A 26,954-nucleotide genomic window follows, 5' to 3' on the forward strand; every position below is an offset into this window, starting at 1 on the left:
ACCTATTACCCTTTATGATAGCCTATTAAAAAATGACTCTACGAAATTTAATCACCTACAAAGCCTAAAGAAATACATGCAACATGATTACCAATTATTCTATAAAAACTTGAACAATTAATATTTTACGTTCCACATATTGTTCTCACTTTTATTGATTATTTTGTTGAATAAAGCCTTAATGTCCTTTTTACACAAAAATATTTGTTTTGTATTTACATACATCAATATTATTAAAATTCTTCTAATAAGTAGCTATGTGACATTAAACAGCAAGTTTCGCTTAGTCGATGGAAGTATGAAGTAGATATGTGCTCTAAACCTACATAGCTCACTAGCTATTAATACTTTAAGGACTCAAATAAATAACACTATGTGCCATTTTTTTCATAGCGATTATTGAAAGCGCAGTGATGATATGACATAACACTGTGAAAATAACCAAAATATACTAGACCAACGGTATCAATATCCATTGATGTTTGGAATCCAATGCTATTCATAAAAACACCGTAGCATCGGCTACATCAAGATCCGCCGATTAAAGATATTCTTAGAAATAAAACCACAAGTATTTTTTTTAAATACAAATTTATTTACTACCCTCAAGAAAACAATTTACAAAACGAATCTACTTTGAAAGCAATTAAATTTAACAAACCAAAATTAATTTAAACGAAAACTAATAATGAAACACCTCTGAAGCTATTACAACAATTACGGAACAATCTAACAAAAAACCCAATGGACAGAATGACGTTGCCGAGATGTTGACCCGATAACAGCCGAACAGCAAAGAGAACACAACCACACAACCATCTCGCCCCAGCGCCGATGCAAAAGTGAAGCGCCGCACGGTATTGCTCCGTTCTCGTGTTGCTATCCCTTCCACCTGACGTCATCGCGCCGATGTACTAGGTTGAGAGGGATTTTCCTCTAAGAATATATTATTATTTTGCTTTCTAACATTGGGTAGGTTAAATTTACACATTTTGTTTTTTTGAGTATGCACCGTTTACATCGTAATAGTCAGTTTATTTCTATCGACCTTAAAAATCAGTGAAGTATCGTCGGCAAACAACACTATATCACAAATACCTTTAATATAGAAAGGAAGTTCATTTATATATACTAGAAATAGAAAGGGACCCAAAATGATCCTTGTGGAACACCCATTTTTAACGTAGATCCAGAATACTTTAAACCATTAATGAAAACTTGCTGAACAGTTTGACTTAAATATGAAGCAATGAGATCAAAAGCTTCACCTTCAATACCGTAGTATTTGAGCTTATAAAGAAGCGTCTCGTGTTCTACACAATCAAATGCTTTAGACAAATCACAGAATACTCCAATAGCATTCTTTGTTTTTTCCCAAGCATCGTAAATATGTTTAGAAGTGCTATTCCCGCATCAGATGTCGAGCGACCTCTCGTAAAACTGAATTGCTCACTATGAAAAATTGTTTTTGTACCGAAATGGACGAGAAGTTGATTTAAGTTTTTTTTTCCGAATATTTTAATTAAAGATAGTATTGAAATAGGTATGTAATAACTGAGATCGCTTCTGTTTCCAGTCTTAAAAAGTGGTAAAACTTTACTACATTTTAACAAGTGAGGAAATAAACCCGTGTCTTAATTTTTGTTAAAAAATACTGCTATATACGGAGCAATATCGTATATGATGTTATTAATATTTGATTTAGTAGATAACGATGTACTACTCAAAAAGTTAGCATAAGTTGGTTTCACCACATTTACTAACATTTTTATGAACGAACAATATTTGACAAGATTGGGTGTAATTCAGGGAAGCAAACCTTTGCAGTTTGTTTTAATGATGCGAAGCTGCAAAAAGATATAGATAGTGTAGTAAAATGGAGTAAAGAAAATCGGTTGCAATTTAATACACAAAAATGTGCGGTGATCACCATTTCTCGGGCACATGTTCCAGCTTATCACGACTACATTATTGACGGGGGGCAAATGTTGAGAGTTTCAGAGATTATGAATTTGGGCGTTAATTTTAGGACTGAGCTAATGATAATGTTTGATAAGTACCGTCCAAGTTGTACTTAATTTAACAGTTGTCGCTTTGACTAATTGAAATTTTAATAAAAGTACGGATTAACAGCAACGGCTCATTTAGAATTTAAACATTGTTGACTTGGTATTACTGCCCACTCTACATATAATTCATTCTGGGTTTAAGAATTAGTGAGCCAGTGTAAATTCAAGTCCGAAGATAATTGAAAAAAATATAAGGCATATTATTATTTACAATGATAAATATCGGATACAGAAGCGTTCCCGTAATGGATTTATAAATCTAATTACATAGTCATTGCTCCAATTCATATTCTGAAACGCACGACACGCAATTCCCTTCAGAACGCACGTGTTCCTGAAGGGAGGCGCACCAGTCTCTCGCCAATTCTGCCAATGTACTCCGTCTTCGCCTTAGCGATCACGTTTTTGAAGGACCTAGAGGCAGAGTTATATTCCTTTCTGAATGCGCTGGTATTTACATCACGAGACGCTGATGCGTTAGCCCAGTTTCGTGAGTACCGCGCTACCGGCACTGTACTTCGGACGAGACAGTGGTCCGACGAGCCCAGAGGGGGATCGACGTTAACTTGGTAGCCATCCGGATGGGAAGTCAGCAGCAGGGAAGGTGTATGATCTTCCACGTCTGGTATTCGCGTTGGCGAGGGGACTAATTGTGTCAAATCATATGCTAAAGCGAAGTCGAGAACAGATTTACCCGCATGATCATGAGCATGCGCGATCCAAGCCATTCGGCATGGTGGGCATTAAAATCGCCAAGAATTACGATCTCTGCGGATGGGATCTGCTGCAGCACGGAATCTTTAGCCATTTGGACGTGCTCAACCAGTCGGTCGGTTTCGGCATTACCACTATGGGACCTATAAAGGCACGCGTAGATTCGCGGATGGTCGTCGCAGTCTAAACGCAGCCAGATAATCGATAGGTCCTGCCCTTCAAGGCTGCCGAGGCGTCGAGAGCAGATATCATCTCTGACGTAAACGCATACCCCAGCTCGTGGTACAAAGGAATGTTCCAATTTGTACCCGGGGTAAGAGAGAAAAGTCGTATCGGCAGGAGAGGATATCTGGGTCTCGGTAAGAAAGAGCAAGGCCGGCTTCGCCGTCTCAAGGTGAAAGTGAACGGCGTTCAAGTTGGAATTGAGTCCCCTTATGTTGCAGAAGTCCACGGTGAGGGTGGTAGGGGTTGCCTTATGATGCCTGCTCCGCTTGCCCCGAACAGTGGCGAGCCCAAAATTGCCCCCCCCCCCCCAGAATTCGAAGGGCAGCCTGGGCATCTCTGCTCAGGTTGTGTACGTCATGAGCATGGATGAGAGGGATTCTCCACCGCAGTCGCTGATGGTACCCTCCTGGGGTAATAAAACCAAATTCTGCACAACCATTATGTTTTGGGGGGGTGGGGGATCGGGCCTCCGGGACTCTCACATACCGGACGAAACGCAGTAGCGTAGCTACCACTTCACGCCGATTTTAAGTGAGAGAGTGTTACTTCCCCGGGCGTGCCGGCCCATTCGGTTGCAACCCGAAAGTATGCAGTGTGGCACTACCACTAGTAGTGTCACACTGCATACTTAATGAACATCTTACACGAGTTAACCGCCTTCTCTTTTATACGACCAGGGAAGAGGGGAAACGTCATAGCTGGCGTTACATATGAAGTGGTGACGGGAGGATATTCATACGACGTGAAACGGATGCGGCAGTTCAACGTGTACGATGGGAAAACGATATCTGTAAAATTATTGTCAAAAATTACCTTGGTATATTCCTATGTTATGTTTTTTTAGTGAAAACTTATTGTATATGTATTGTAAACGCTCTTTTTATTTTATTATGATTATTTATACTTTTTATGTCTCTATAATTAATGATGTTTTTGATTAATTTGATTTTTTCATTGATAGAGCTCTGTTCTTGTCCAAATTAAAATTTTACGGATTCAGTTTTGAAACAATTAAATGGTTCGTAAGTTATTTGAGTAATCGGAACAAATGGTTTAGGTAGTTAATGGGAACGGTTCCCGGGCGATTTCAGACTGTTGTGCCTTCAATAAAGGCGTTCCGCAAGGTTCTATACTAGGACCAATTATCTTTGCGCTATATTGTGCTGACATTGTAAACAGCATTAAACACTGCAAATACCACATTTACGCTGATGATATATAAATTTATATCGTTTGTCTTCTGAAGCTAACGTGGCTATTCGAAAGTTGAATGATGATCTGAGTCATATTACGCAATGATCAGAATCTCATAATCTCTTACTGAATCCCGGAAAAACTAAGTACATCATATTAGGGAAAAAGAAGGGTGAAGACAGATCTTCCAGGATAGCATGGCGAGGACGGATAGAGCGGTTAATTCTTCTTAACTGTACCGGCTGTCTTCGCGTTTGGACTCCACTACCAATAACCACCAGATAAAGTGGAATTATTTGCTTATCCCAAATTATAAAAAGTGTATTTTCTCTTTTAACAAGTCTCAGAAAAGTTAAACCATGGAAGTCCGATAAGAAACCAGATAGACTTTATCATTGCGAATAATCTTAGGCATATATTTAGGGGTGTCTCAGTGTTATCTGTATTTAATAACGGTAGCGACCATAACCTTGATCTAGGTACTCTAAATATTGACTAAGACTAAAAGATCTTGATTAAGGTTGACAAAATATGACACTTGACAAAATGTTTAAAATACTATATATAATTTTGTATTCCTAAAGAATAAGAATAATCTATATAAAAAAGAACTTCTTTATCAAAATAGATGAAATTTATATAAACAGGTTTTTATTTAAATATTTTCTCTAGTGTAGGTTACCGTTCCATCACTGGCTGATTCAAAGACCTTACGTGCCTAGTCCTTGTATAAATGTCTAAGCTTATATCGAGCTCAATTTATACACTGGCAAGAATGATTTAGATTTAATTTTCATCTTTTTCAGTGAAGCTCACAATTTTAAATCTTTTCTTTATTGGGTAATTAATTTTTAATTATGAGAAGTAATTAAATAATTATTGAGTATGAATAGTTCCGTTATTGGTAAAATTTATTTCCTTTAATTTAAATCGTGACATGACAGGCTGTATGTTGCGATTCCTTTTTGTTACATAAAACACAGTAATTAAATAGAAACTAGAATGATTGTGACATTGGCAACTAACTTTTTGGTTTTATATTCAATTGTAGTTGTCACAGTACAGTACCATATAATAATTAATATAAAGTGTAAATTAATTTTATCGTATGTTAAAGTAGTCAATATTAATTATTTTTAAAGTTGGTAATCCATTTTATTTCATAATTGGTATATTTTCTAAGTATAACACAGGATGAATTTATTCATAAACAGAAACTTTCCGAATATTTTATTTAATTGTAGGTTTTTTGGTACTTCAAGTGCAATGGTAAGTTCAATTCCCTATTTCTGTTATATACTGCTGGTTTTTCATTGCATATTGGAGAAGCTACGTGAAACAATATGCAATGTTAGTATTTAGATATTTACAATACTTGATCCACACTTATTGAGATAAATTTTAGAGTTGGTGCCAGTCAAGGCAAAGAAAATTAAATTCATATATTATAATGTATCGCTTTTCACGGCCTTTAATTTAAAAATAATCCGTTTTGAAGTGATAACTTCTAATGGGAGAGTAAACCTAATTTTAATTTAACTCTTTAGTTCATATATTCTTATTAGCATATTATATATTATATTCCTTTATGATGTTTATTAATGTATCCTAAATTATGTTTTAAGAATAATGCTATAGTGACGGTAAAAGAAGGAAAATTACAAGGTACTATTCAAAACTTGCCTGATGGGACAAAATACTACAGCTTCAAAGGAATACCATATGCCCAACCTCCTATTGGAAAACTTAGGTTCATGGTGAGATTAAATCAGGAAAACACTTGTTGACTTGCAGAGGCACAAAATATATAAAAACTATATAATATTAAATCCATACTAAAATTATTGCCTATTCCAATGAGGAGAATTGATGCTATATCTTGAATAATCAATGATATTCACTATGGATTCATTAAAAGACGTGCTTTTGGAATGTTAGTGAAGTTGTTATTGAAATCTAATATTTATTTATCTATTCTTTGATTGGAATTGGGTATGTAATAATATTTTTTATAATTTAATGACATGCAAATATTATGCAACTTTTTGTAAATCTGAGTTTACGCTGCTTGTACAAAATAATGTTTTTAAATTTTTCATGGTTTTAGTGTTATTAGTATTAAAGTCAATTAAATTAAAAAAATTATGACTTCTTGTTCTAAACTAAATATTTCTTATAAGTAAACTTCTTAACTTTGAAATAAACTGCTTCTTTAATCTTCCAACTTAATCAAATTTTTAGGCACCTAAGCCCTTGATGCCATGGAATGGGATACTAAAAGCAATAGACCATGGCCCAGTATGCCCCCAGACTGATCTTCTAACTCGGAATATTTTAGAAGGCAGTGAAAATTGTCTCTTTCTGAATATCTACACACAATCACTACAATCAGACTCTAAAATACCAGTTATGATTTTTATTCATGGAGGAGGATTTCAAGCCGGATCTGGAAATTCCGACATGCTCGGTCCAGAGTTTTTAATTCAACATAATGTTATTTTGGTTACTATTAATTATAGGTTAGAGGCTTTTGGTTTTCTGTGTCTTGATATTCCAGAAGTACCCGGTAATGCTGGCCTAAAAGATCAGATTGCAGCATTTTATTGGATTAAAAATAACATTGCCCAGTTTGGGGGTGATCCAGAAAACATTACTATTTTTGGAGAGAGTGCTGGTGGTGCATCAGTCACATACCACATGATATCTCCTATAGCCAAAGGACTATTTCAAAAAGCGATAGCACAAAGTGGAACATTCTTAGCAGATTGGGCATTTCAAGATAATGCTAAAGAAAATGCTTTCAAAATCGGAAAATATTTAGGCAACAACACCAATGATCCTTATGAACTACTGGAGTTCTTACAAAGCGTACCAAGTAATAAATTAGCAGGAATAACATATAATATAATGACGCGAGAGGAAAAGGTGAGAGGAATGCCGATAATTTTTACTCCTGTTGTTGAAAAAGAATTTTCGGATTGTGAAGCATTCCTTAATAGAAATCCTATTAATATGCTAATGTCAGGGAAAATTAAAAAAATTCCGTTTTTAACTGGTTATACAACTGGAGAAGGATTAATATCAGTGCCTAATGAATTGAAAAAATTGGAAGTTAAAAATAAGTTCCCATCATATTTTTTGCCAAAACAAATAAGTATGGCAATATCAGAGGATAAGGCAAAAGAATTAGGTGATCGCATAAAGCAATTCTATTTTGAAAACAGAGATATCACACAAAATGAAACTGAACAATTAGCAATCATTGGAGGACTACAATTAATTGTATATGACATTTATAGATTTCTTCATTTCTATACTAATGTGTGTGAAACAGTTTACATGTATAGATTTAACTTGGTATCAGATTTGAATTTGATAAAGATAATGTTAGGATTGGAAGCTTCTGACGGTGCTTGTCATGCAGATGACGTATTCTACATCTTTAATAATATCAATAGTAGAGAACAATGTCAAGAACAGAAGAAATTAAGGGACCATGTATATATGGTCACAAAGTTTTGGGCCGATTTTGCTAAAACTGGGTAAATTTTATTTTTATCTAAAAGGTTACATGTGACTACCATAATATGTAACACTGACTAGTGATATTACTAAAAATGTGTACATACAACTTTGATCAAATTCTAATTCTTAACGCTGACATACCACACAACCATGAAGTGCTATTACTGTAAAATATTTGATGTTTTGAATAATTCAACTTCTATTGTAAATTGAAGTGATTATAAGATACAGCGCGATTGGATTAGGAAGACTGATTTTGTTCCATTTTATGTTTTTAGTTTGTATGTTTATGCACGCACACACGTACAGTACAGTACGTGTGTGCGACATCTTTTATAGGACTGAGGATATAATTAACTTGCAATTCCTGATTAGATATTGTGATCAAGATACATCGCACTTATTATATTAATCGTTTTTTTTCAGAAACCCGACTCCAGATAATACATTTAATTTCAAATGGAATCCATACACAAAATCGGGCAGAGAGTATTTGCGTATAGATGAAACATTGTCCATGGGAACAAGTGATGATAAAATTCATATAGATTTTTGGAATAAACTGTTTATTGATGCTGGACTGCCTGGTATTAGTAAAAGTAGTTTGTAATATATCACAATCCATTATACTATACCCTGTACAAGTTAGCTCAATCGTTTTGACAGGTGTAAATTTTTCTGATCGACATAACTTTGCAATGACGAACATATTATTTTCTTACTTTAATGATTTAAAAACTTGTTAAAATATTAAAAAAATACATATAACACAAAAATCCTTAAAGATGCAAGCGTTATACGAAAATTTAAATGACCTTTTAAGTGCTTCAAAATTTAAATTGGAACACTGAAAATAATAGACGCTTGTAAAATGTTACATCGGTCGGACGGATGGGATGAGATACGAATAACAGGCAGTAACTGTTACAAATATCGATTACAAAAAATCATTAAGTTATTGTATGAAGATCTGATTTTTTTTTTCACTTTTCTACCCGTGTATCTTGGGAAAGTTGTTTACTTTCATGGTCTGAACCACCTATTAAAATTTAGCAAGAAGTCCAAAAATAACCCTGTAATATTAAATAGGTACTTGAATATTGACCCACCGTTGCTTATCTACTCAATGTTTTATATTATGTCTAGGGCAATAAAGAATTTCACACGTACGCTCACATCTCATCACAGTTACAAGTATTTTAAAACGTTATTTTTTGGACTACTAATTATTTTCAGTTTCCTATCACTAGCTCAAATGTCATGCAGATCAAGCTAACTTGTACGGGGTGTATAATATAAATTATGATGACCATTTGTAATATACAGTATGTAAGAATACTGTATAGTTTTTAATGGTTAAATACTATTATTAAAAGTATTGTGTTGGATTAAATAAATATCAAATATATTGGTGAGAGGATAATAGAAATAATTATTTGTATAGGTATTTACATAATTTTGTACGTATATTTTTAAATATAAAATAGGTGGGTCGGTCAAATATACCTGATGGTAAGTAATCACTATCGCCCGAAGGCATATGCGTCATAAGAAATATTATCTATTCGCATCGCCAATGCGCAAACTATGAGAAAATGATTATATTTATTGTGTTAGTAATTGCACTGGTTCATTCATCTTTCCTACTGGAACATAATAATTCTAAGTATTGCTTTTTCGTGGTTGAAAAAGGTAAGGGTTGGTGGTACCTACCCAGATGGGCTTGCACCATTAAATAGCATTAAAGTTGAATTCAAGATTTGACTAAGTACAGTGAAGCAACTGTTAATAAAAAAGAATACCTTTATGCATTTAAAATTAATGAGTAAGTACTTAAGACTAATTATTTTCACTACTAGTTGATATAGACAAATGATATAATATGAATGTTTTTATACAACTTCGTATATCATATTCATAATATTTAAATAATACTACTTACAAAGATTTGCAACTTTATTTACAAACATTTTGTATCCTTTTACTTATACTCATATTTGTCCGTTTCTGTCATATTTGATTTGACATTCGGAAGAAGACTGACTGACAACGCCCCTCCCCCCTTTACAACGTTCGTAGCCCTTTGATTATTTATATCTCTAGATAGACTGTCAAAACTGAGAATGTATCGAAAAAAAATTACGCATAGTACAGTACAGTAGTATGACTATTGGCATTGGTTGGGTCGGTTTAAATTTATTATAAAGTTGGATCATTAGTTTTAGCTATTTTGTAGTGCGACATCGCTATCTAGATAATATGTAAATAATCTAAGGTAAAGCCGTTAATATGTAAATTAATTACAAAAAAAATACATTATTATTGTCAGAAGTATGTTAGGATAAGATAAGGTGATCATAATCTGTGATTGTAATTAGGTGGAATATGTTATACTTCATTCCATTTATATTTTTTAATGTTTTTATAAATTTTATGTATAATAAATAATGGGGCCAAAATTTTTATCTAAATGTTTTTATCACTCATTCTTTTCGATTGACTAATTAAATAAAATAAATTTAATTAAAAACAAAAAATATCTATACTCATATATCAGTAGATCTATTTCTTTTGTCTTATTGTAAAATGCTACCAGAAGATGCAACGCTTTCCAGTAATTTTTTTAATATATATAACCGACAATACTTGGGCATACGAAGGACACGACAACGTCTGCCGAATGTTAGGTTGTATAATATAAAATAGAACAAGGAAAAAAATTGTACTCCTGACTATGTAATATAATAAATGTTAAAGTCTATCCCCTCTTGTAGTAACGGATCAGTGTAATATACACGGAGATAGTTTAAATGACACTACTGACAATTATTTAACATTGCATGATAATTATTTAAATTAGTCTTCATTAAACGACATGACAAATTAATGATATGCTGTCAAAACATTTAAAACATTTACTAGTTTCAAACCAGCCCTGAGCAAATCGGCTTTCGATAAGGTCACAGCATAGGTTGATCGAAGGAATCGTTTAGAATTGGAAAGACAGCATTTGGCAAACTTTGTCAATTCTTTATTTCGCTTATATCGTGTTTAAATAAGATTTTTTTTTATCTAATGTGACTGTCATGACATATATTGCCAAAACGTATGCGAGACTAGTCAATAAATTTAAGTTCGCTCAGAGTAATATAAAGTAAGCGATGGATTGATAGATTGGAGCTTCGCTTGAGGATAAAGTCAAAAAGGTGGTTATCCAGACAAGTACCAAAATTAGAAATAAAGCTTGCAAAAGTAGCACCCTGATTAGTTTCTGGGTTGGTCGCATGTTTTGAAGAACCGATGACCGTTGGAGCAGATTCAGAGCAATTTGATGGATTTATTTCAGTTCAGTAATTCAAAAATATGCCGACACACAAATACGTATATACTTACTAGTTATCAGTGGAATTCGGCCCATGCCAGTTTACTCAGGATTTATATTTCAGATTCAAAATAATGTGGTACTTTAAGTAAATAAATTCCGGAGAAGACTAATTTAATTATCAACGAGTACCAAACAGCGTTTTGTGAGTGTTAAATTAACTGGTTTTTGCTATAAATTAATTATAAATTCAAATGAAAAACAACGATTAGGTATGTCAAGAACTAGCTTGGTGTACAATTATCATTATATTGTTAAATAAATGTAAGTTTGAAATAATTAAACAGATAAGAATAATATTTATTCAGGTCTTTAATTAACAAAATAATAATTAGGTAGCTCGCGGAGGACTGGTGAGAAAATTGTAGCATTATATTGTCGTCGATAAGTAGTTCCGATTTTCTGTGTAAACTTGAATTTTCTATAGCCTGTCAATGAGGTTTCTCACCATCCTCAAGACTATTTATCACAAGGCTCATTAAAAGTTGAGTTGTCGACAATCGCAAGGAGCATTGCATTGTGATTTTTTTATTGTTAAACAACAATAAAAAAAATTGACACAATTTAAAATTTATTGTACACGAAAGATTAGTTATTAGATTAGTTTAGTTTGCTAGTTACGCACATAAAATAATAAGACTAATTCATAACTAACACATGATAAATGTTTACAGTTTCAGGACCGGCAAGTTCCTTACAATATGGATATGTTTTTTTTTTAATAGTTAACCTTATGTCAATATACTTCGATTGAAAATTATATGCCCAAGTGCTTTGCAAGCAAACGTTTCTATCCAAAATATATTTGGATAGAATGGTATTTACTGTTCCTTTCATGTAATTGTCTATAAAAATCCAAGAGCATATATTAACATATGACCTAGCTACCCTTAATGGCTAGAATTAGGAGCTACATCAACCGTTTATATTGAAGGACGGACAGTCAGACATGTAACTTCTATATAACTGCAATATGCCTAAGTCTGCATGAAAAGATCAATGCAGAGTTACAAAAAAAAGGATAATATGATTAAGTATAATTACTATAGGTACTATTGCTATTGAGTTTATTTTAATATTGGTTTCTAAAGATCCATACCTTAGTTTAAGCCGCAAAATATTAAAATAGTGGAGATTTCGTCCAATGTATATTATTATATAAGTATTTCGACAAATATTCAACGACTAAGTTATTTAATTATCATTAATCTTCCTATCATTTGAATAAGCTTTTATACGTATTAGGATATTATAGTTAAAATAGTGCGCATAATTATTAATATCAGTCGGTCGGTAGCGTGCGAAAGCGACCCTGTGACACCCGCCGAAGAGACGGAGGGGGAACCGCTGGTTTTAAGCGGGTATTCCGGTGTACTAGAGCACGCTAGTCGCTAGGCGTCCTGTCCCACATATTCTCCCAATTCATGTGGGGAAAACACGTAACGCGTTGCAGCAGTACGTCTTTACGCCGTTAGTAACAACAAGCGCCTGCAACAATAGATGACGTCAGCGAATGTAAACTTGAATAGTTCTGACAAGAACTGTTTTATTTGAAACAAGTAGCTGCATGCGATATCGTTTGAAATGTATTAGCTCTGAAAAGAACTGTTTGTCCATGAAGAGACACTAGCTTCAATGCGCTCGAACGTAATAAACGAGACGCCGCCGACGAAGACAAGAAGTGTGTAGTAGTACGCCGTCAGCGAGTCGTCTTGTGAGTATCAACGGAAGTGAAGATATAATGTGAATAATATAGTTCTTAAATATTTTAAAATATATTCCATTTTTTTATAAAATCGACTCGTTAGTAAGTGAATTATTAATTTTATCCAACTAATTAAAATTTTCCGTAGGTAATTCTAGATAATAATATAAGCAAGGGATTTAAAAAAGATGAAAATTTCTAAGTCATTAAAAGGAAAATTACATTAGAATTTAACTTGAACTGAATTCTAACGAATATTAAATTATTCCTTGTGTTTTATAACTATTTAATTTAAAAACAATAAACATTTTTTTTATGACCATAAAATTTGAATGACATAAAAGAAGGTAATAAAGATCATATTAATTTAAATATACCTACTTGATACACATTCTTTAAGTAAAATATACTTCAATTTAAATTATTAGATACAAAATCCGGTATTCTTCATCACCATTGAAGAAAGTAGTAGGTACATTTTAATGATGTTTAATTGAAATAACATTAAGTTAGCGTACAGAAGTGAAATAGATTAAAAAAAGACAAGAATATAAATTACTTTAAACAATTTACTGATAAACCAAAAATAGTTCTAACCTCGAATTTGTCTTAACATAAATAAATCACCAAATCATACATATTGAAGTAATTACTGACTCAGTTGAGTTTACAAATCCAAATAAAACTTTTAACAAATTACAAGTCGAGCCAATATTGACCTTACTGTCCGCGCCCAAAAAGAAAAAAAAAATGGCGGTTAATTCGGTTTTGCGCGCTTTTGTTTTCTTTTTTATTTTTTTCTTTTTATTTGATCTAGCCAGTTATGTGGATAAGAGAATCTCCGAAATATATTATAATTCGTACCATATTATTTTATTTACAAATAAAATCTGCGTTAACATTAATAAAAATAACCATGAGTTGGTTTTAGTATTGTTTGATTGTTTTCATAAAAAATGAGCTAGTTTATTTAATAATAAACGTGAAATTACCGAATACAAAAATGTTTGTTTATTGTATACTTATGGACGACTAATTGATGGATCATCTTTAGTTTTAAAGGAATCCCATATACAACACCGTCTGTTGGAAATGTTAGATTTAAGGTGAATTAAGGTTTTGAATAAAACTATTAAAATTATTTTAAGGTTTATTATTTAATTACTTCTTTTATTTAATTAATTTAAATTAATTAAATAAAAAAAACTTACGATGGGAACAGCGTCTACTCATAATATTATTATGATATATATAATCATTGTATTGAAACATTTTTTTTTCGGTGTTTATAGAAATATTATTCAAAAACTCAATTTACAACATAGCATCTCCTCTTCGTTTCACAAAATTTTTAAGCAATTAGATGATGTCAGAGAAATAGAACAGCAAAGTTCCCTCAGTTTACGTAATTATTTGTTCCTTGCTGCTATGCTAGCTGTCACAAAATTGTTTTATTGTTATCAGTCTAATGAATAAAACAACACCAAGGGAACCTTGACTTGTAATTTTAAATGCGATGCAACCCCGCTGAAGCCTACGTAATTTAAAGTAAAAAAAAAATCCGTGAACAAAAACAAAAATTTTATAATAGTATTGGTATTTATTACTATGTAGTTTTGAGGAAATACCGTGAAATTGTGCGCATTTAGCATGGTTTTAATTCCTTCATTTCTAGAAATAGTATAGTAACACATATTTTTTTTATTAATACATTCTAAAGATAATAATAATAAGGTTTTCTGTTCATTTATGTAATGTTTACAAAAATAGCTTATAGCTCATTTAACAACATTTTTATGAGTAAAACAGCGTTAAAATCTTACTGAATTGTAAAATTTTTCACAATCCATTTAAAAAAACTAGTGAAAACGGCTAATCCGGCATAATTTTGTACATTTTCATATTAAAAAGCAACTGTTGCATCTTCTGCGTTATAAAGGATAAGTAATAAGTATATAATGGTTTCTCTACTTGATTAGTCAAGAACAAATCAATAAACTATGCCTTCTCAATACAGGTCTATTACATTCGTATAATACTATTTTTATGAAGTGAAGTGTCGGAGGAGCATGATTGCTTAAGAGAACGTCAAGGCACACAAGCCGTTTGCCCTCATGACAGGTGTAAGGGCGTGGACCCATGTCTACGGTGCGGCGCCGTTTGCCGTGCAATGGTACGGCACCGCCGCCGGCAAATTGCGCGGCGCCGTGCCGCGTCACGGCGTCGTGTACCGGCACCCCACTCAACACGTATACCAAAATTTAACTTGTCAAAAGTTTTAAAATTTTTGCTTCCACTAGTGAAATCAAAAAATCTAAATCGTCGGCCATTTTATGCAAAAAATTACCGCACTATGCAACTGACAACACAATAATAGTGAGCACTTGCCGGTACATCTGCCGGTGGCGGTGCATTACCGTTGCACTACCGAACGGCGCCACACCGTAGACATGGGTCCACGTCCTAAGACGCGGATCTTAATGGAGGTTGCACATTTAAAATTAAACACAAAACCCAATTTAAAAATGAGGCAAGTGACATTACGAAATTTCACCATTACAAAGATAATCGCTCTTTAGTTAGCCGCGAGTGGAGACCATGCAATAGCGCGCGACGTAGTTCTTGTCAAAATTATTGGGTTCTTAGTTATTCTTTTATAAAATATATATACTTACATATAATTGTGATATTATAAATATACGAGTATATACTTACATATAATTTATTATTTAAAATTTTCTTTTTTTTTGGTAGTATAATTTTAAGCCTGGCAACATAGGAAAGTCCTAGAGTTCTCTATAAGGAAAATATCAATTAAGTAATCATATTTCCAATGAATTGTGTTCAAGTAGAATGTATTCCATGCACCTATTTATTGTTAAAATGTAATATATTTCTCGTTTATCTTTCTTTTATGTTGTTATATCCGGCATAATGTTAGGTATTATGATGTCACATTGGAAACGTTTTAGTATTATCGTAGTTTGTTTACAAATATCTGTGGTATCGTCTTCAAAACAACACGTGAGTTAATCTATTTTTACATTATTCGTGTTTGGTATACTTATATGTACTCAAAATCAAAAAATCTAAATATTCTTTATTTTTATGAACCTAATAAAAACACTTTTGAATCATCATGTTTCAGTGTTTTATTATAAGTATGTAAGCTACCACCGGTTCGGAAAGTAGATTCTACCGGGAAGAACCGGCAAGAAACTCAGTAGTTCCTCTTTTCCACCATTTTAATTACAGAAATGTCAATATCTAGAAATCAATAAATATTATGGCCACGCTTTGTTACCTTTAATATAACTTTGTATTGAGTAAAATGCCTTATTTATCAATCTTTTTTTGACATGTGTATTATAATTTTTAAAAGGTCAAGATAAAATTTTAACCTTAATACTTAATAATTGTCGTATCGATTGTGTGCATCGATCATATGCATATGTAATATGGATGACTACGAAATCAGTTGGTAATATTGGACTGCTCTGATGATGAAGCCCTTCGAGGTTTTATGACTCAAGTTTGCGCATACTTAGACTCGATTCTAAGAAAAGTGCGATTTTTAGCTTTTTGTTCAAATAAATCTCGTATAACTCTTAGTACTCGATTTATGTTTATAAAATTGTAAGAGTAACCGGCATAGACTAACACTTTAGTCACACATAGCTCTCTGACGTAATATCAAAAACATATATTAAATGTTACAATAGACAATTACTACTGAGATTTTTGGATTAAAATAATATTCTAATTGAACTTGAACTTTTGAACCATCATTGTTTAAAGATGTAGTTATTTTATCAAATAATATAATAATATGAGAAGTGACTTTTTTTTTATCTAGAATTTATATTGTCTGGATTAAATTTAGTTGAAACTTTTTTAGAATGACCCAATAGTAACGGTAAAAGAGGGCAAAGTAAAAGGTTCATTGGGGTACCTGGTAGATGGATCCCCGTACTATAGTTTTAAAGGAATACCTTACGCATCTCCGCCGGTGGGAAATCTTAGATTTAAGGTAATATTTATATTTGTTACTTTTTTAAATAAATTAATATTAATTCAGCTACTAACACTGTCATTATAATTTCAGGCACCCTTGCCGCCTCGACCATGGAAAGGTATACGCGATGCAATAGATTTTGGTCCTATATGCAAACAGTTTAATATAACATACCAAGGCGATGAAGATTGTTTGTTTATTAACGTTTATACAAAATCTTTAAACAAAGGGGCTAAGTTACCAGTTATGGTATTTATCTACGGAGGCTCATTCACCCAAGGCTCGGGAAACTTTTTTTTACCAGACTTTCTTTTGCAGCACGATGTTATATTGGTAACGTTTAACTACAGATTAGAAGTATTGGGTTTTTTATCGCTTGAAACGCCAGATGTACCTGGAAATGCAGCAATGAAAGATCAGGTAGCTGCTCTTCGTTGGGTTCAGAATAACATAGCTCAATTCGGAGGTGATTCAAATAGCGTCACGTTATTTGGCGAAAGTGCAGGTGCATCATGTGTCTCTTTGCACCTGTTGTCTCCAATGTCAAAAGGATTGTTTCATAAGGCCATAGCCCAAAGTGGAACATACGACTTAGTTCAAGCGGTAGGTGCGAAAGAAAGAGCTTTTCGTGCTGGAAAAATTCTTGGAATTGAAACAAATGACGTTCAAGTTCTACTCGACTACTTCCGAAGTCTTAATGCAAATGCTCTTACTAACTTAACTGCAGCAACATTTACTCCTGATGAAATATATAGAGGATTACCGGCAAAATTTTTACCAATCGTTGAAAAAAACTTTCCTCAAGTAGAAGCGTTTCTTAACGAGGTACCAGAAAAGCTTCTTCTTGAAGGTAAAGTGAATAGAGTACCACTAATGATTGGATATAATTCAGGAGAAGGATTAGTGATTGTTAAATATCATGTTACTAGACTAGATGTTTATAACAAGGAACCGTCGTTCTATGTGCCTAGAGAAATAGTTGAAAAAATTACAAAAAAACAATTGATAGATTTTGGCGACAGAATCAAAAGGTTCTATGTTGGAAATAGAAATATAACTGAGAATGATTTAAATACAATATGTGACATGCAAACGGATATCAATTTCGCGTATAATACTCATAGATTTGCACATTTGTATACGGAGTTGTGTGAATCCACTTATATGTACAGATTTAATTTTGACACTGATCTAAATGTTCTGAAAATTGCTTTAGGACTGACCAATTTGAAAGGCGCTAGTCATGCTGATGAACTTTTCTACATATTTTATAATTACTTAAATGAAAGAGCTTATCAAAGTCAAGAGAAATTGAAAAACATCGTGTATAAAGTAACGAAATTATGGACAGATTTCGCTAAAACTGGGTAATTTGTGTTTTTTGATGTCAAGTGTTATTTTTATAATAACACTAAAATTGGGTTATTGAATAGCACATTTCATGGAGTCGGAAAACATTTACGATCACTGAGTTCATAAACTTCAGTACTTACTATTTTATATTTGGTTTTACCATTAAGTTCCAGAATCTTGGCATTTTAAAATCGAAATACTTGATAGTTTTTATTGGTATTCTGACTGACCACAAAGAATTTGTCTACCCCTTAAAGATAACGTCGTATTTTCCTTAACGTAATTCTTGAATATTTACCTTATACTTCACATAGACGGGTTTTTTCCATTCATCGATTTGTCACCTAGGTCTTAATAGTAAATTACCGGTAATGGTTTTTCCAAACCAATTAATCTATATAATTTGGTTAAGAACTAAAATGAGGTATTTTAATCGTGTAATTATAGAAGGATTTAGAATTGTCATACAATTTTGGTATTCCGGAAGTAAAGAACATTGTATTTTTTTAGGGACAGGCACGCGTAGACCTTAAAACAGGCCTTTTGGCGAAACCATTAATTTTAATTGTTGGGTCAATTTATCGACTAAAATTCATTCAAATGTTCTAGAAACAATGTGCGTGAAAAAAGAAAGTATTAAAGATTTTAATAGAATAAAGTATTTTTCTTATTACAGTCGTCCAACTCCGGATAACAATCTAGGAGCTATCTGGGAACCTTATACAATTGAAGGAAAAGAGTTCTTCAATATTGAGGAGCCCTTTTCATTGGGACACTATGCAGATAAACAAAGGATGCAGTTTTGGGATGAACTTTACACTGAGGCTGGCCTTCCACATATATCTGGAAAATAATTAATACATTTTTATATTATATATTTAATTACTGTTATTGTAGAGATTATATCGTAAAAAAATTATATATAATTATATATATATAAATGTATTAGTGAATATCCGGACAATTTTTATCAATTAAATAAGTAGTTAGTAACGAACATGTCTCTAGCTATGTCAATAATGATAACCTTTATTGACACTACATAAGTGTAAACACACACAATCATGTTCCGTATTTTGTAAGAATAAATTTTCATATATAACTATATTTTGGTCAGTAACTTTTCAAACCACGTTACGAAAATCGTTTAGTTAAATTTGATAGTAATCAATATTATGTGTATGCAAACCTTAATTTAAATATGGACGTTGACGACTTGCGGTCAACGTTTTGATTACAATAAATTAATTGGTATTTACGTAATAACTTCTCTTCTAAATTAATCGAATAAATGAAAATGAAACAAAAACGTATTTTATTTAAAGAACTAACTTGATGTTTAAGTTATCTTAGTCTATTCTTAATATTATAAAGAAATAAAATTTGCTTGTTATACAATATAATATATAAGTAATCACCGGTACGAATGATACAAAAATTTGAAAAGGAATTCAATAGTAGAAAGCTATATTATTCTTCAGTTATATAGGAAATAAATTCTATTAATATAATTTGCTTTATTAGACGTATTAGACGTGTCGCTTTAAATAAGTTGTAAGTTACACCTGCAGCTAAGAAAGTATAACTAGCGAATTTGAATTCAGGGAATAGACAAAAATAAATCTGAAAAAAAAAAATATTTTTTGCAAAAATTCCGATTAGCCATTAGAAAACAATTTCGAAAGTACAAAGATGTATGTTTCTTTTTCGAGTTTTTTTAATTATTAACAATTTTTTTTTGTTAATTAGATAAAATTGTATCATTGCCAAACATTGAAGATAAAAAAAGTGATCTCGGTACTGTACAACTCATGTACTTTTGCATTCGATTAGGCGTTAACCACAACACAATTATCCATATATATTAGTGTTCGTATTTATTTAAGTATTTATTTATTAGTACTGTCTTAACAAATTATGTTTATAATAAAAAAGCGTTACTGATATATTTACTTTTATTTATTCATTATGAGGATCGAATTAAGAATTGTCATTCCTGGCAATTTTCCAACGGAAAGGAAAGGAAACACAAAGAGTTCTTTATTTAAACCTCACCTCCCTGGAATATTTGTAAAATATGTTCGGGAAAACCTGCAAATATATCATGCTATGTTTTTATGAGTAAACACGTGATATCAATAAAAAAATAGTTACTAGTAGTCAAACAACGACGATGAAAGAAGTCACGGCTCATTTTGAGTAAGTGTATGTCAATAGGTATTACAAGATTTGCGTAGGTGTTATTGAGAATTAAGTCGCAATTGTTATAGGTTTTTTGTATAAAGTACAAAAGGCCACATCAATTCTCAATTTACACTTATTTTCTTCTAACTACGTCTTATGAGGTTCTTCGGTCGTGACTAAAGCCCCATTTGACTATTCGGTCATTCGGATATTCGTATGAAGACTATATCGATATAGTCTTCATACGAATATCCGATACACGGACGAGTTTTTTATTGATGTGAGGTAGGATTTTAGTTATTTATAGGATAAACATTAGAACGGTTTTTTTTTTAAAGTGTTTTGGAAACTATAATCATAAAGATGAATAAAAAAATATATATTTAATCCGACCAGATTAAGTTTCTTAAATGTGGGACATAATTTTAATCGGGCAACACTTTTGTATTGCATTCTAATCTCGATTCTTAAACGAACGTTGAATTAGTAACAATGCATAATAATATCATATGATCAAAAAGTCGTAAATCGATATATTTTTAACATTTAAGAAATAATATAAATACAATTGGGATAGAATATAATTTTAATAACAAACAAAATTAGATTAAGACCATATGGAACTCGTTTCGATGTTATTGGGTTTTTAAACATAGTTTGAGGAAAACATCAATAAAAAACATCTAGGCTACCTACTCGATACGTATTCTTGGTATAAAATAAAACGTACTTCAATTTATATATTAGTTATTATTTCATCACTATTGAAGGAAGTGTTACTTTCTAGTAATGTTTGGTTCAAATAATATTATAGTTTGTGCTATATTGTATTACTTACAAATAAATGTTGCGCTCGCGTTAACACATGTAAATGTAAGTTGGTTTTAATTATATTCGAATAATATAATAACAAATAATATGAAAAAAGTGTGAAGATACCAGAGAAATGGTATTTTTTGCAAGAATATGGACCAATTAATATTTTATGGAAGTACTTATATAATTGGAAAATGTAATATAACTCGACCTTTTTTATATAGAATGATCCCATAGTAAGAGTAAATGAAGGAAAACTTAAAGGTTCTGTGGAAAAACTAGTTGATGGATCGTCTTGCTTTAGTTTTAAAGGAATACCATATGCAGCGCCGCCTGTTGGAAATCTTAGGTTTAAGGTAAGCTTGCTATTAAATAATATTGAAAGAAACCTTACACTTGTACTGAAGTACTTAGGTATATACATCAATCAAATCCAAATGTCAAAATATATTCTATAATTCTCTGGTGAATATTGTCGAGATGACCAATCACCATAATAAAATTAAATCAACAGAACTTTTATGGGAATAAAACATATAATTATTTCTTAAATTTAATCACTAAAAACGTAATTATTCTTGAAAGTTAGTTTAATTTATTAACGTATTATATTACGGATAATATTTATATTTTTTGAAACTACAAAAAAAATAGCACTGAAGCAATGCTAAAGCATTTCAAAATTAATGTATAGTGTTTTAAATAGTGTTTTAATTTTTATTATCATTCCGTACATATTTCAGATAAACACAAGCATCAGCAGTATATATCTAACGTTATTTTAAATATTAATTTAAATAATACCAAATGTCCGATTTACATGTTCCACTTTTTTTTTAATTGCAAAAAAAAGTTCATAAAAATATATACATATTGTTATTGTAAATAAACGTTTATATTTTTTTAAATTCTGACATTATAAAAAAAAAAACCAGAACATAAAATAAAAATATTTAAAACATTTCAGGCTCCTTTGCCACCAAAACCATGGAAAGGCGTTCGTGATGCGAAACGATTTGGTTCTATTTGCGCACAATTTAACACGACATTCCAAGGGGACGAAGACTGCTTATTCTTAAATGTGTATACAAAGTCACTAGACAAAAATGCTAAAATACCGGTCATGGTATACATTCATGGCGGGTCTTATTATGAGGGCTCTGGTGACTTGTTTACGCCAGATTTTCTCTTGCAGCACGATGTTATCTTAGTGACAATTAACTATAGGCTGGAATTATTAGGTTTCTTATCTTTAGAAATACCAGAAGCACCTGGCAACGCCGGGATGAAAGACCAGGTTGCCGCCCTCCGATGGATTCAAAATAATATTTTTAACTTTGGGGGTGACAAAGGAAGTATTACAATTTTTGGTGAGAGTTCCGGAGCATCGTCTGTTACTTACCATTTGTTGTCTCCAATGTCAGAAGGACTGTTTCACAAAGTGATTGCACAAAGCGGTGTGGCGATTAACGATTGGGCTATTGGCAAAGATTCAAAAGCTAGAGCTTTTCGGGCAGGAAAAATATTAGGGAAAGACACAAATGACGTTCAGGAGTTGCTTACTTTTTTCAGAGGCTTAAATGCGAGCTCTCTTACTAATCTTACTTTTGCCACTTTAACACCTGATGAAATGTACAGAGGTCTTCCAGAGCAATTCATACCTGTAACGGAAAAGAAATTTCCCAATGTAAAAGCGTTTATAGACGAAGATCCCTTAAAAATCCTTGCTCAAAAAAGATTTAAGCCGGTTCCTCTTATGCTTGGCTATAATTCTGGAGAGGGCTTAGTAATCGTTAAAGATCATATAACAAAATTGGATGTTTATAATAAAGAGCCTTCCTTCTACGTGCCAAGAGAGTTAGCAGAGAGAGTTTCGAGAGAAAAATTAATTGACTTCGGTGATAGAATTAAAAAATTTTACGTCGGCGATAGAAATATAACCGAAAAAGATTTAAATATAATCACTGACATGCAAACAGATATGCATTTTGCATATAGCACGCATAGATTCGCGCATTTGTATTCTTATACGTGCGGAGTATCGTATATGTATAGATTCAATTATGAGACAGATTTAAATATCATTAAAATAGCTTTAGGTCTTAGAGACCTGAAAGGCGCTAGTCATGCTGATGAACTATTTTACATGTTCTACAATTACCTAAATGAAAAACTGTACAAAAATCAGAAGAATCTGAGAGAGATTGTGTTTAAAGTGACAAAACTTTGGACGGATTTCGCAAAAACTGGGTAAGACAACAATTTATTTTCTCTAGTACGCTTTTGCTTCGTTATACAGTATTATTTACTAAGCTAACGTTAATAATTCAAAGGAACTAATGTATATGGCTTATTTTCCTCGAGCTATCGCTCTGGTATTTTATTCGTTTTATTATTTTTCATATCTAAAATCTATAGCATCCTAATCTATATTTATATAAAGTTACTCTATCTCTTTTTGATGAAATTAATTATGAAGAAAGCATGAACTCGAAGGAAGGACATAGATTATTTTTTTATACCTAGCACTTGTCGACCAAACTGAAACGCTAGCAAATTCGTGGGTGACTAAATATTTCAGGTTTCTGAAGTTTTCATCCACATCGCTCTCCATATTCTTTGCTTAAAAGTTTTAATTGGTTTGGACTATGTGTGAAAGAAAAACAATCGTCAGATGTTTTGTTTGTGGATATTAATTCGTATTGGTATGATGACTAACTTAATATAAATACGATGGACAATAAATTCGTTTGTTCACAGAGCTTTTGCTTATGTATATTCCTACCAATGAAAAGTATCAACAATTCTTTTTATAGGCCACGTTAGACCATTGTTCCCATACATTTTTAACATACATACATATGTTTTTGTAATTACAATAAAATCTAACGACCAATATTTTTTTCCTTTTTAATTTTAAAATACTTATTACGAGCTATTTCTGACAATTAAATGACTAATATAATAAGTTTTAATTACAGTCAACCAACACCTAATAACGACTTGGGAGTCTCTTGGCAACCATACACCAGGGAGGGAAGAGAATATCTTAACATCGGTGAGCCGATGACAGTGGGACGATTCGCTGATAAAGAACGAATGGAGCTATGGAATCAAATATATAAGGAATCTGGGGTTCAACATTTGGAATAAATCAGAGAGGAATGTAGGTAAAGCAATAAATAATGTAACTGTAATACGCGAAAATATTTGTGATTGGAATTTTACACTTAAAGTCGGCCGTGCCATGTAAATATAATTTGTTAAATACATTTGATGTGTCTTTTAGTGTTATACCGACTTGGTGATATTTATAAATTTATGTATCATAGTGATCATACTCAAGATTTCAAATAATTTATGGAGTTATAAATTGGTACAATTTAAAACAGTACGAGTATATACCTACGTTGTTTAAAAATAATGACAATTTTATATTGGATCGTATCATTATTATAACTAAAGGAGCTATGGGATAAAATATATAATGATTCTTGGGTTCAACATTTGAAGTATATTCTATACGTATCAAAATATTCACGTGATATACACACGCTCAAAAAGATTAACACAAAAATTGAACAGGCATATAACAAACCAAGCCGCAGCAGCTACTGTGATAATAAAGGTAACTGTTGACACTCATCATTTGTGACAGTGATGTCTCAATATAAACTTGCCTTTAGTTCGGGGCATTCATTTGAGAAAAGTAAGCCTTATTATTATTTGCTTAACATGTTGGCAAAAAAAATCTGTAATGTAGTTTGTGATCATATTGACAATATTAATACGTTGAGATAATACCTACATGAAATAAAACAAAAATAACTGTTACAATAATTCATTTATTAACAGCTTATTTTGAAAATTCTAATTCATGATTTTCTAATTTAACAAGCTTTATCGATCTTTCCCATAATTTATCTGAAGCGGAATCAATGTTATCAAAAAAATTATAATTAACAAGTTCACAATTTTCATATATTTTTCCACTCTGCAGTCCACACTTCTCATCCAATGCTATATGAATAGCCGTCTGTGCACCTTCCCGAAAATTTTTGAAAAATATATTTAAAAAATATCTCAAGATACAACCAATAACTACATTGTAGCTATCGTATATTTTCGTGCCAACAAGTCCTGGGTCTGCACTGTTCACGACCACATTATACCCGGCAAGCCTTTTAGTCAACTCTCTTGAAAATAATACAAAACACAATTTACTATTCGAATATATTCTAATTTTAAACCAGTAGCTAATTTTATCGTAATTATCCACGTCGAACGAACCAATGTAACGACACATCGAAGTCATATTTACTATCCTGCTTTTTTCGGATTCCTTGCCAGTTTTTATCAGCAGTGGAAGGAGGAGAATAGATAGAAGAAAATGCCCATAATAGTTGACCTGCATTATAAAACTCATACCATCATCGGTTGAAAAATCTCCTATGACGCCGACACCTGCATTATTCATTAATATATCCAATCTGTCTTCTGTTTTTAATATATCTTTAGCGAATTGACGAACAGAATTCAAGGACCCCAAGTCTAGAAGTTTGAAAATCACATTTCGGTTACCTGTTTTTTCTATGATTAGGTTTTGAGCTTCAATACCTTCGTCATTAAATGGACAGGCGATAATAACTTTGGCACCCCTTTTAGCAAAATCAAGGGCTATTTGTAATCCAATTCCACAAGTCCCGCCCGTGACTATTGTTGTACGTCCATTGAGTCGCTTTTTTGATTGACACATTGCATTACGTTTCTTCTGATAATTACTTATTATTAAACATATTATGATAAATACACACAATAACATTATTAAAATAAACATGTTTATATTTTCTTTATTTATATTTTATAAAAAAAAATCACTTCGATTTTAATTTGATCTAACAAACTATACGTTACGCACGTTGCGTGGGGAACATCTAAATGTATATTTATATGTTGTTGACCTTGCTCGTTGTACTTTGTCGATAAAAAAGCCCTATAATATATAACCTCAACTTTATTAGACAATAGAGTGGGTGCCTCGTGATTTGTTTGTAGCATTTGAAAAACTCTGTAAAAATTATACTTTACGAAAGAAAAGCTAATACTAAACATATTCAGAGTGTACTTTGCATATTTATTTCTATTACTTTTATGAAATAACTTTTTTTCAATAAATTATTAAAAACAATTACTGGATAAAAGATTTAATGAGTCCGTGTAAATATTAAGTGTCTAGCATTACTATTTTAAATTATATGTTTGTGTTAAATAACTAATATATTCAGAAAGGTTAAGGACGATATAATATCACGCTGCTATAATTCTCGGGGCGCAGCATCAACGTAGTTATAACGCGGGTTAGTTATAGGCCGGTTAGCAACGGGTGGAGCACCTCGTTCGTAATATTGTACAGAACCTTGTCCTTGAAGTAGTTATTATAAGTTAAAACGTATTTTTTATGTTAATTAATTGAATTAATTCATGCTCGTTTTGAACTCAATTTTCAATGTTACATAAAATAAAATAATTATTATGCATTGATTCGAAAGATATACATAGGAAAAATTGGGCTCAACTAGACGATACCAGGTCAATGCTACAATAAAAAAAAAACAAATGAAAAAAAAAAACTGACATGACGTGGATTGTAATTGGCAGTATGAACGTAAATTATGAATGTTTCATATTCAATATTATGTAGATAAACGTGTGTCATAAACGTATAGTATATTAGTATATAGTTATAGTGTGTGTAGGGTTTCATTTTTATTA

The 26,954-nt window shown here is 31.9% G+C and overlaps 4 protein-coding genes across 6 annotated transcripts; 3 read left to right on the forward strand and 1 right to left on the reverse strand.

Annotated features, from left to right (window-relative positions):
* The first annotated feature begins 5,281 nt into the window (after positions 1–5,281).
* Positions 5,282–10,199, forward strand: LOC125064248 (juvenile hormone esterase-like). 3 transcript variants are annotated; one of them, XM_047671198.1, is made up of 4 exons: positions 5,282–5,471; positions 5,828–5,959; positions 6,444–7,744; positions 8,154–10,199. In XM_047671198.1, the coding sequence occupies exons 1-4, from the start codon at positions 5,397–5,399 to the stop codon at positions 8,335–8,337; spliced, it is 1,692 nt and encodes a 563-aa protein (XP_047527154.1). In that variant the 5' UTR covers positions 5,282–5,396; the 3' UTR covers positions 8,338–10,199. The 3 variants fall into 3 exon arrangements, with proteins under 3 accessions (XP_047527154.1, XP_047527155.1, XP_047527156.1); XM_047671199.1 differs by lacking the exons at positions 5,282–5,471; positions 5,828–5,959 and adding an exon at positions 5,990–6,194; XM_047671200.1 differs by lacking the exons at positions 5,282–5,471; positions 5,828–5,959 and adding an exon at positions 5,990–6,135.
* A 5,434-nt stretch (positions 10,200–15,633) lies between these two features.
* On the forward strand, positions 15,634–19,477 carry LOC125063954 (esterase E4-like). The gene is made up of 4 exons (XM_047670688.1): positions 15,634–15,838; positions 16,713–16,844; positions 16,920–18,196; positions 18,859–19,477. The coding sequence occupies exons 1-4, from the start codon at positions 15,749–15,751 to the stop codon at positions 19,034–19,036; spliced, it is 1,677 nt and encodes a 558-aa protein (XP_047526644.1). The 5' UTR covers positions 15,634–15,748; the 3' UTR covers positions 19,037–19,477.
* Positions 19,478–21,098: 1,621 nt separating this feature from the next.
* LOC125063955 (esterase E4-like) lies at positions 21,099–24,454 on the forward strand. The gene is made up of 4 exons (XM_047670689.1): positions 21,099–21,239; positions 21,407–21,538; positions 22,150–23,432; positions 24,164–24,454. The coding sequence occupies exons 1-4, from the start codon at positions 21,156–21,158 to the stop codon at positions 24,333–24,335; spliced, it is 1,671 nt and encodes a 556-aa protein (XP_047526645.1). The 5' UTR covers positions 21,099–21,155; the 3' UTR covers positions 24,336–24,454.
* Positions 24,455–25,038: 584 nt separating this feature from the next.
* On the reverse strand, positions 25,039–26,110 carry LOC125064324 (retinol dehydrogenase 11-like). Its single transcript, XM_047671298.1, has one exon. It carries the CDS (start codon positions 26,017–26,019, stop codon positions 25,039–25,041), a length of 981 nt encoding a protein of 326 aa, XP_047527254.1. The 5' UTR covers positions 26,020–26,110.
* Positions 26,111–26,954: the final 844 nt, after the last annotated feature.

Source organism: Vanessa atalanta, chromosome 5 (assembly GCF_905147765.1).
Source record: "Vanessa atalanta chromosome 5, ilVanAtal1.2, whole genome shotgun sequence".
NCBI lineage: Eukaryota > Metazoa > Arthropoda > Insecta > Lepidoptera > Nymphalidae > Vanessa > Vanessa atalanta.

Excerpts from the sequence above, each read along its gene's own strand:
- LOC125063955 (XM_047670689.1), top strand. The coding sequence starts at position 21,156 with ATGTTTGGTTCAAATAATATTATAGTTTGTGCTATATTGTATTACTTA. Across the intron at positions 21,240-21,406 it reads TCGCGTTAACACATGTAAAT|AATGATCCCATAGTAAGAGT; the intron begins GTAAGTTGGTTT and ends TTTTTTATATAG. Across the intron at positions 23,433-24,163 it reads ACGGATTTCGCAAAAACTGG|TCAACCAACACCTAATAACG; the intron begins GTAAGACAACAA and ends TTTTAATTACAG.
- LOC125063954 (XM_047670688.1), top strand. The coding sequence starts at position 15,749 with ATGTTAGGTATTATGATGTCACATTGGAAACGTTTTAGTATTATCGTA. Across the intron at positions 15,839-16,712 it reads TATCGTCTTCAAAACAACAC|AATGACCCAATAGTAACGGT; the intron begins GTGAGTTAATCT and ends AAACTTTTTTAG. Across the intron at positions 18,197-18,858 it reads ACAGATTTCGCTAAAACTGG|TCGTCCAACTCCGGATAACA; the intron begins GTAATTTGTGTT and ends TTCTTATTACAG.
- LOC125064248 (XM_047671198.1), top strand. The coding sequence starts at position 5,397 with ATGAATTTATTCATAAACAGAAACTTTCCGAATATTTTATTTAATTGT. Across the intron at positions 5,960-6,443 it reads TTGGAAAACTTAGGTTCATG|GCACCTAAGCCCTTGATGCC; the intron begins GTGAGATTAAAT and ends TCAAATTTTTAG. Across the intron at positions 7,745-8,153 it reads GCCGATTTTGCTAAAACTGG|AAACCCGACTCCAGATAATA; the intron begins GTAAATTTTATT and ends GTTTTTTTTCAG.
- LOC125064324 (XM_047671298.1), bottom strand. The coding sequence starts at position 26,019 with ATGTTTATTTTAATAATGTTATTGTGTGTATTTATCATAATATGTTTA.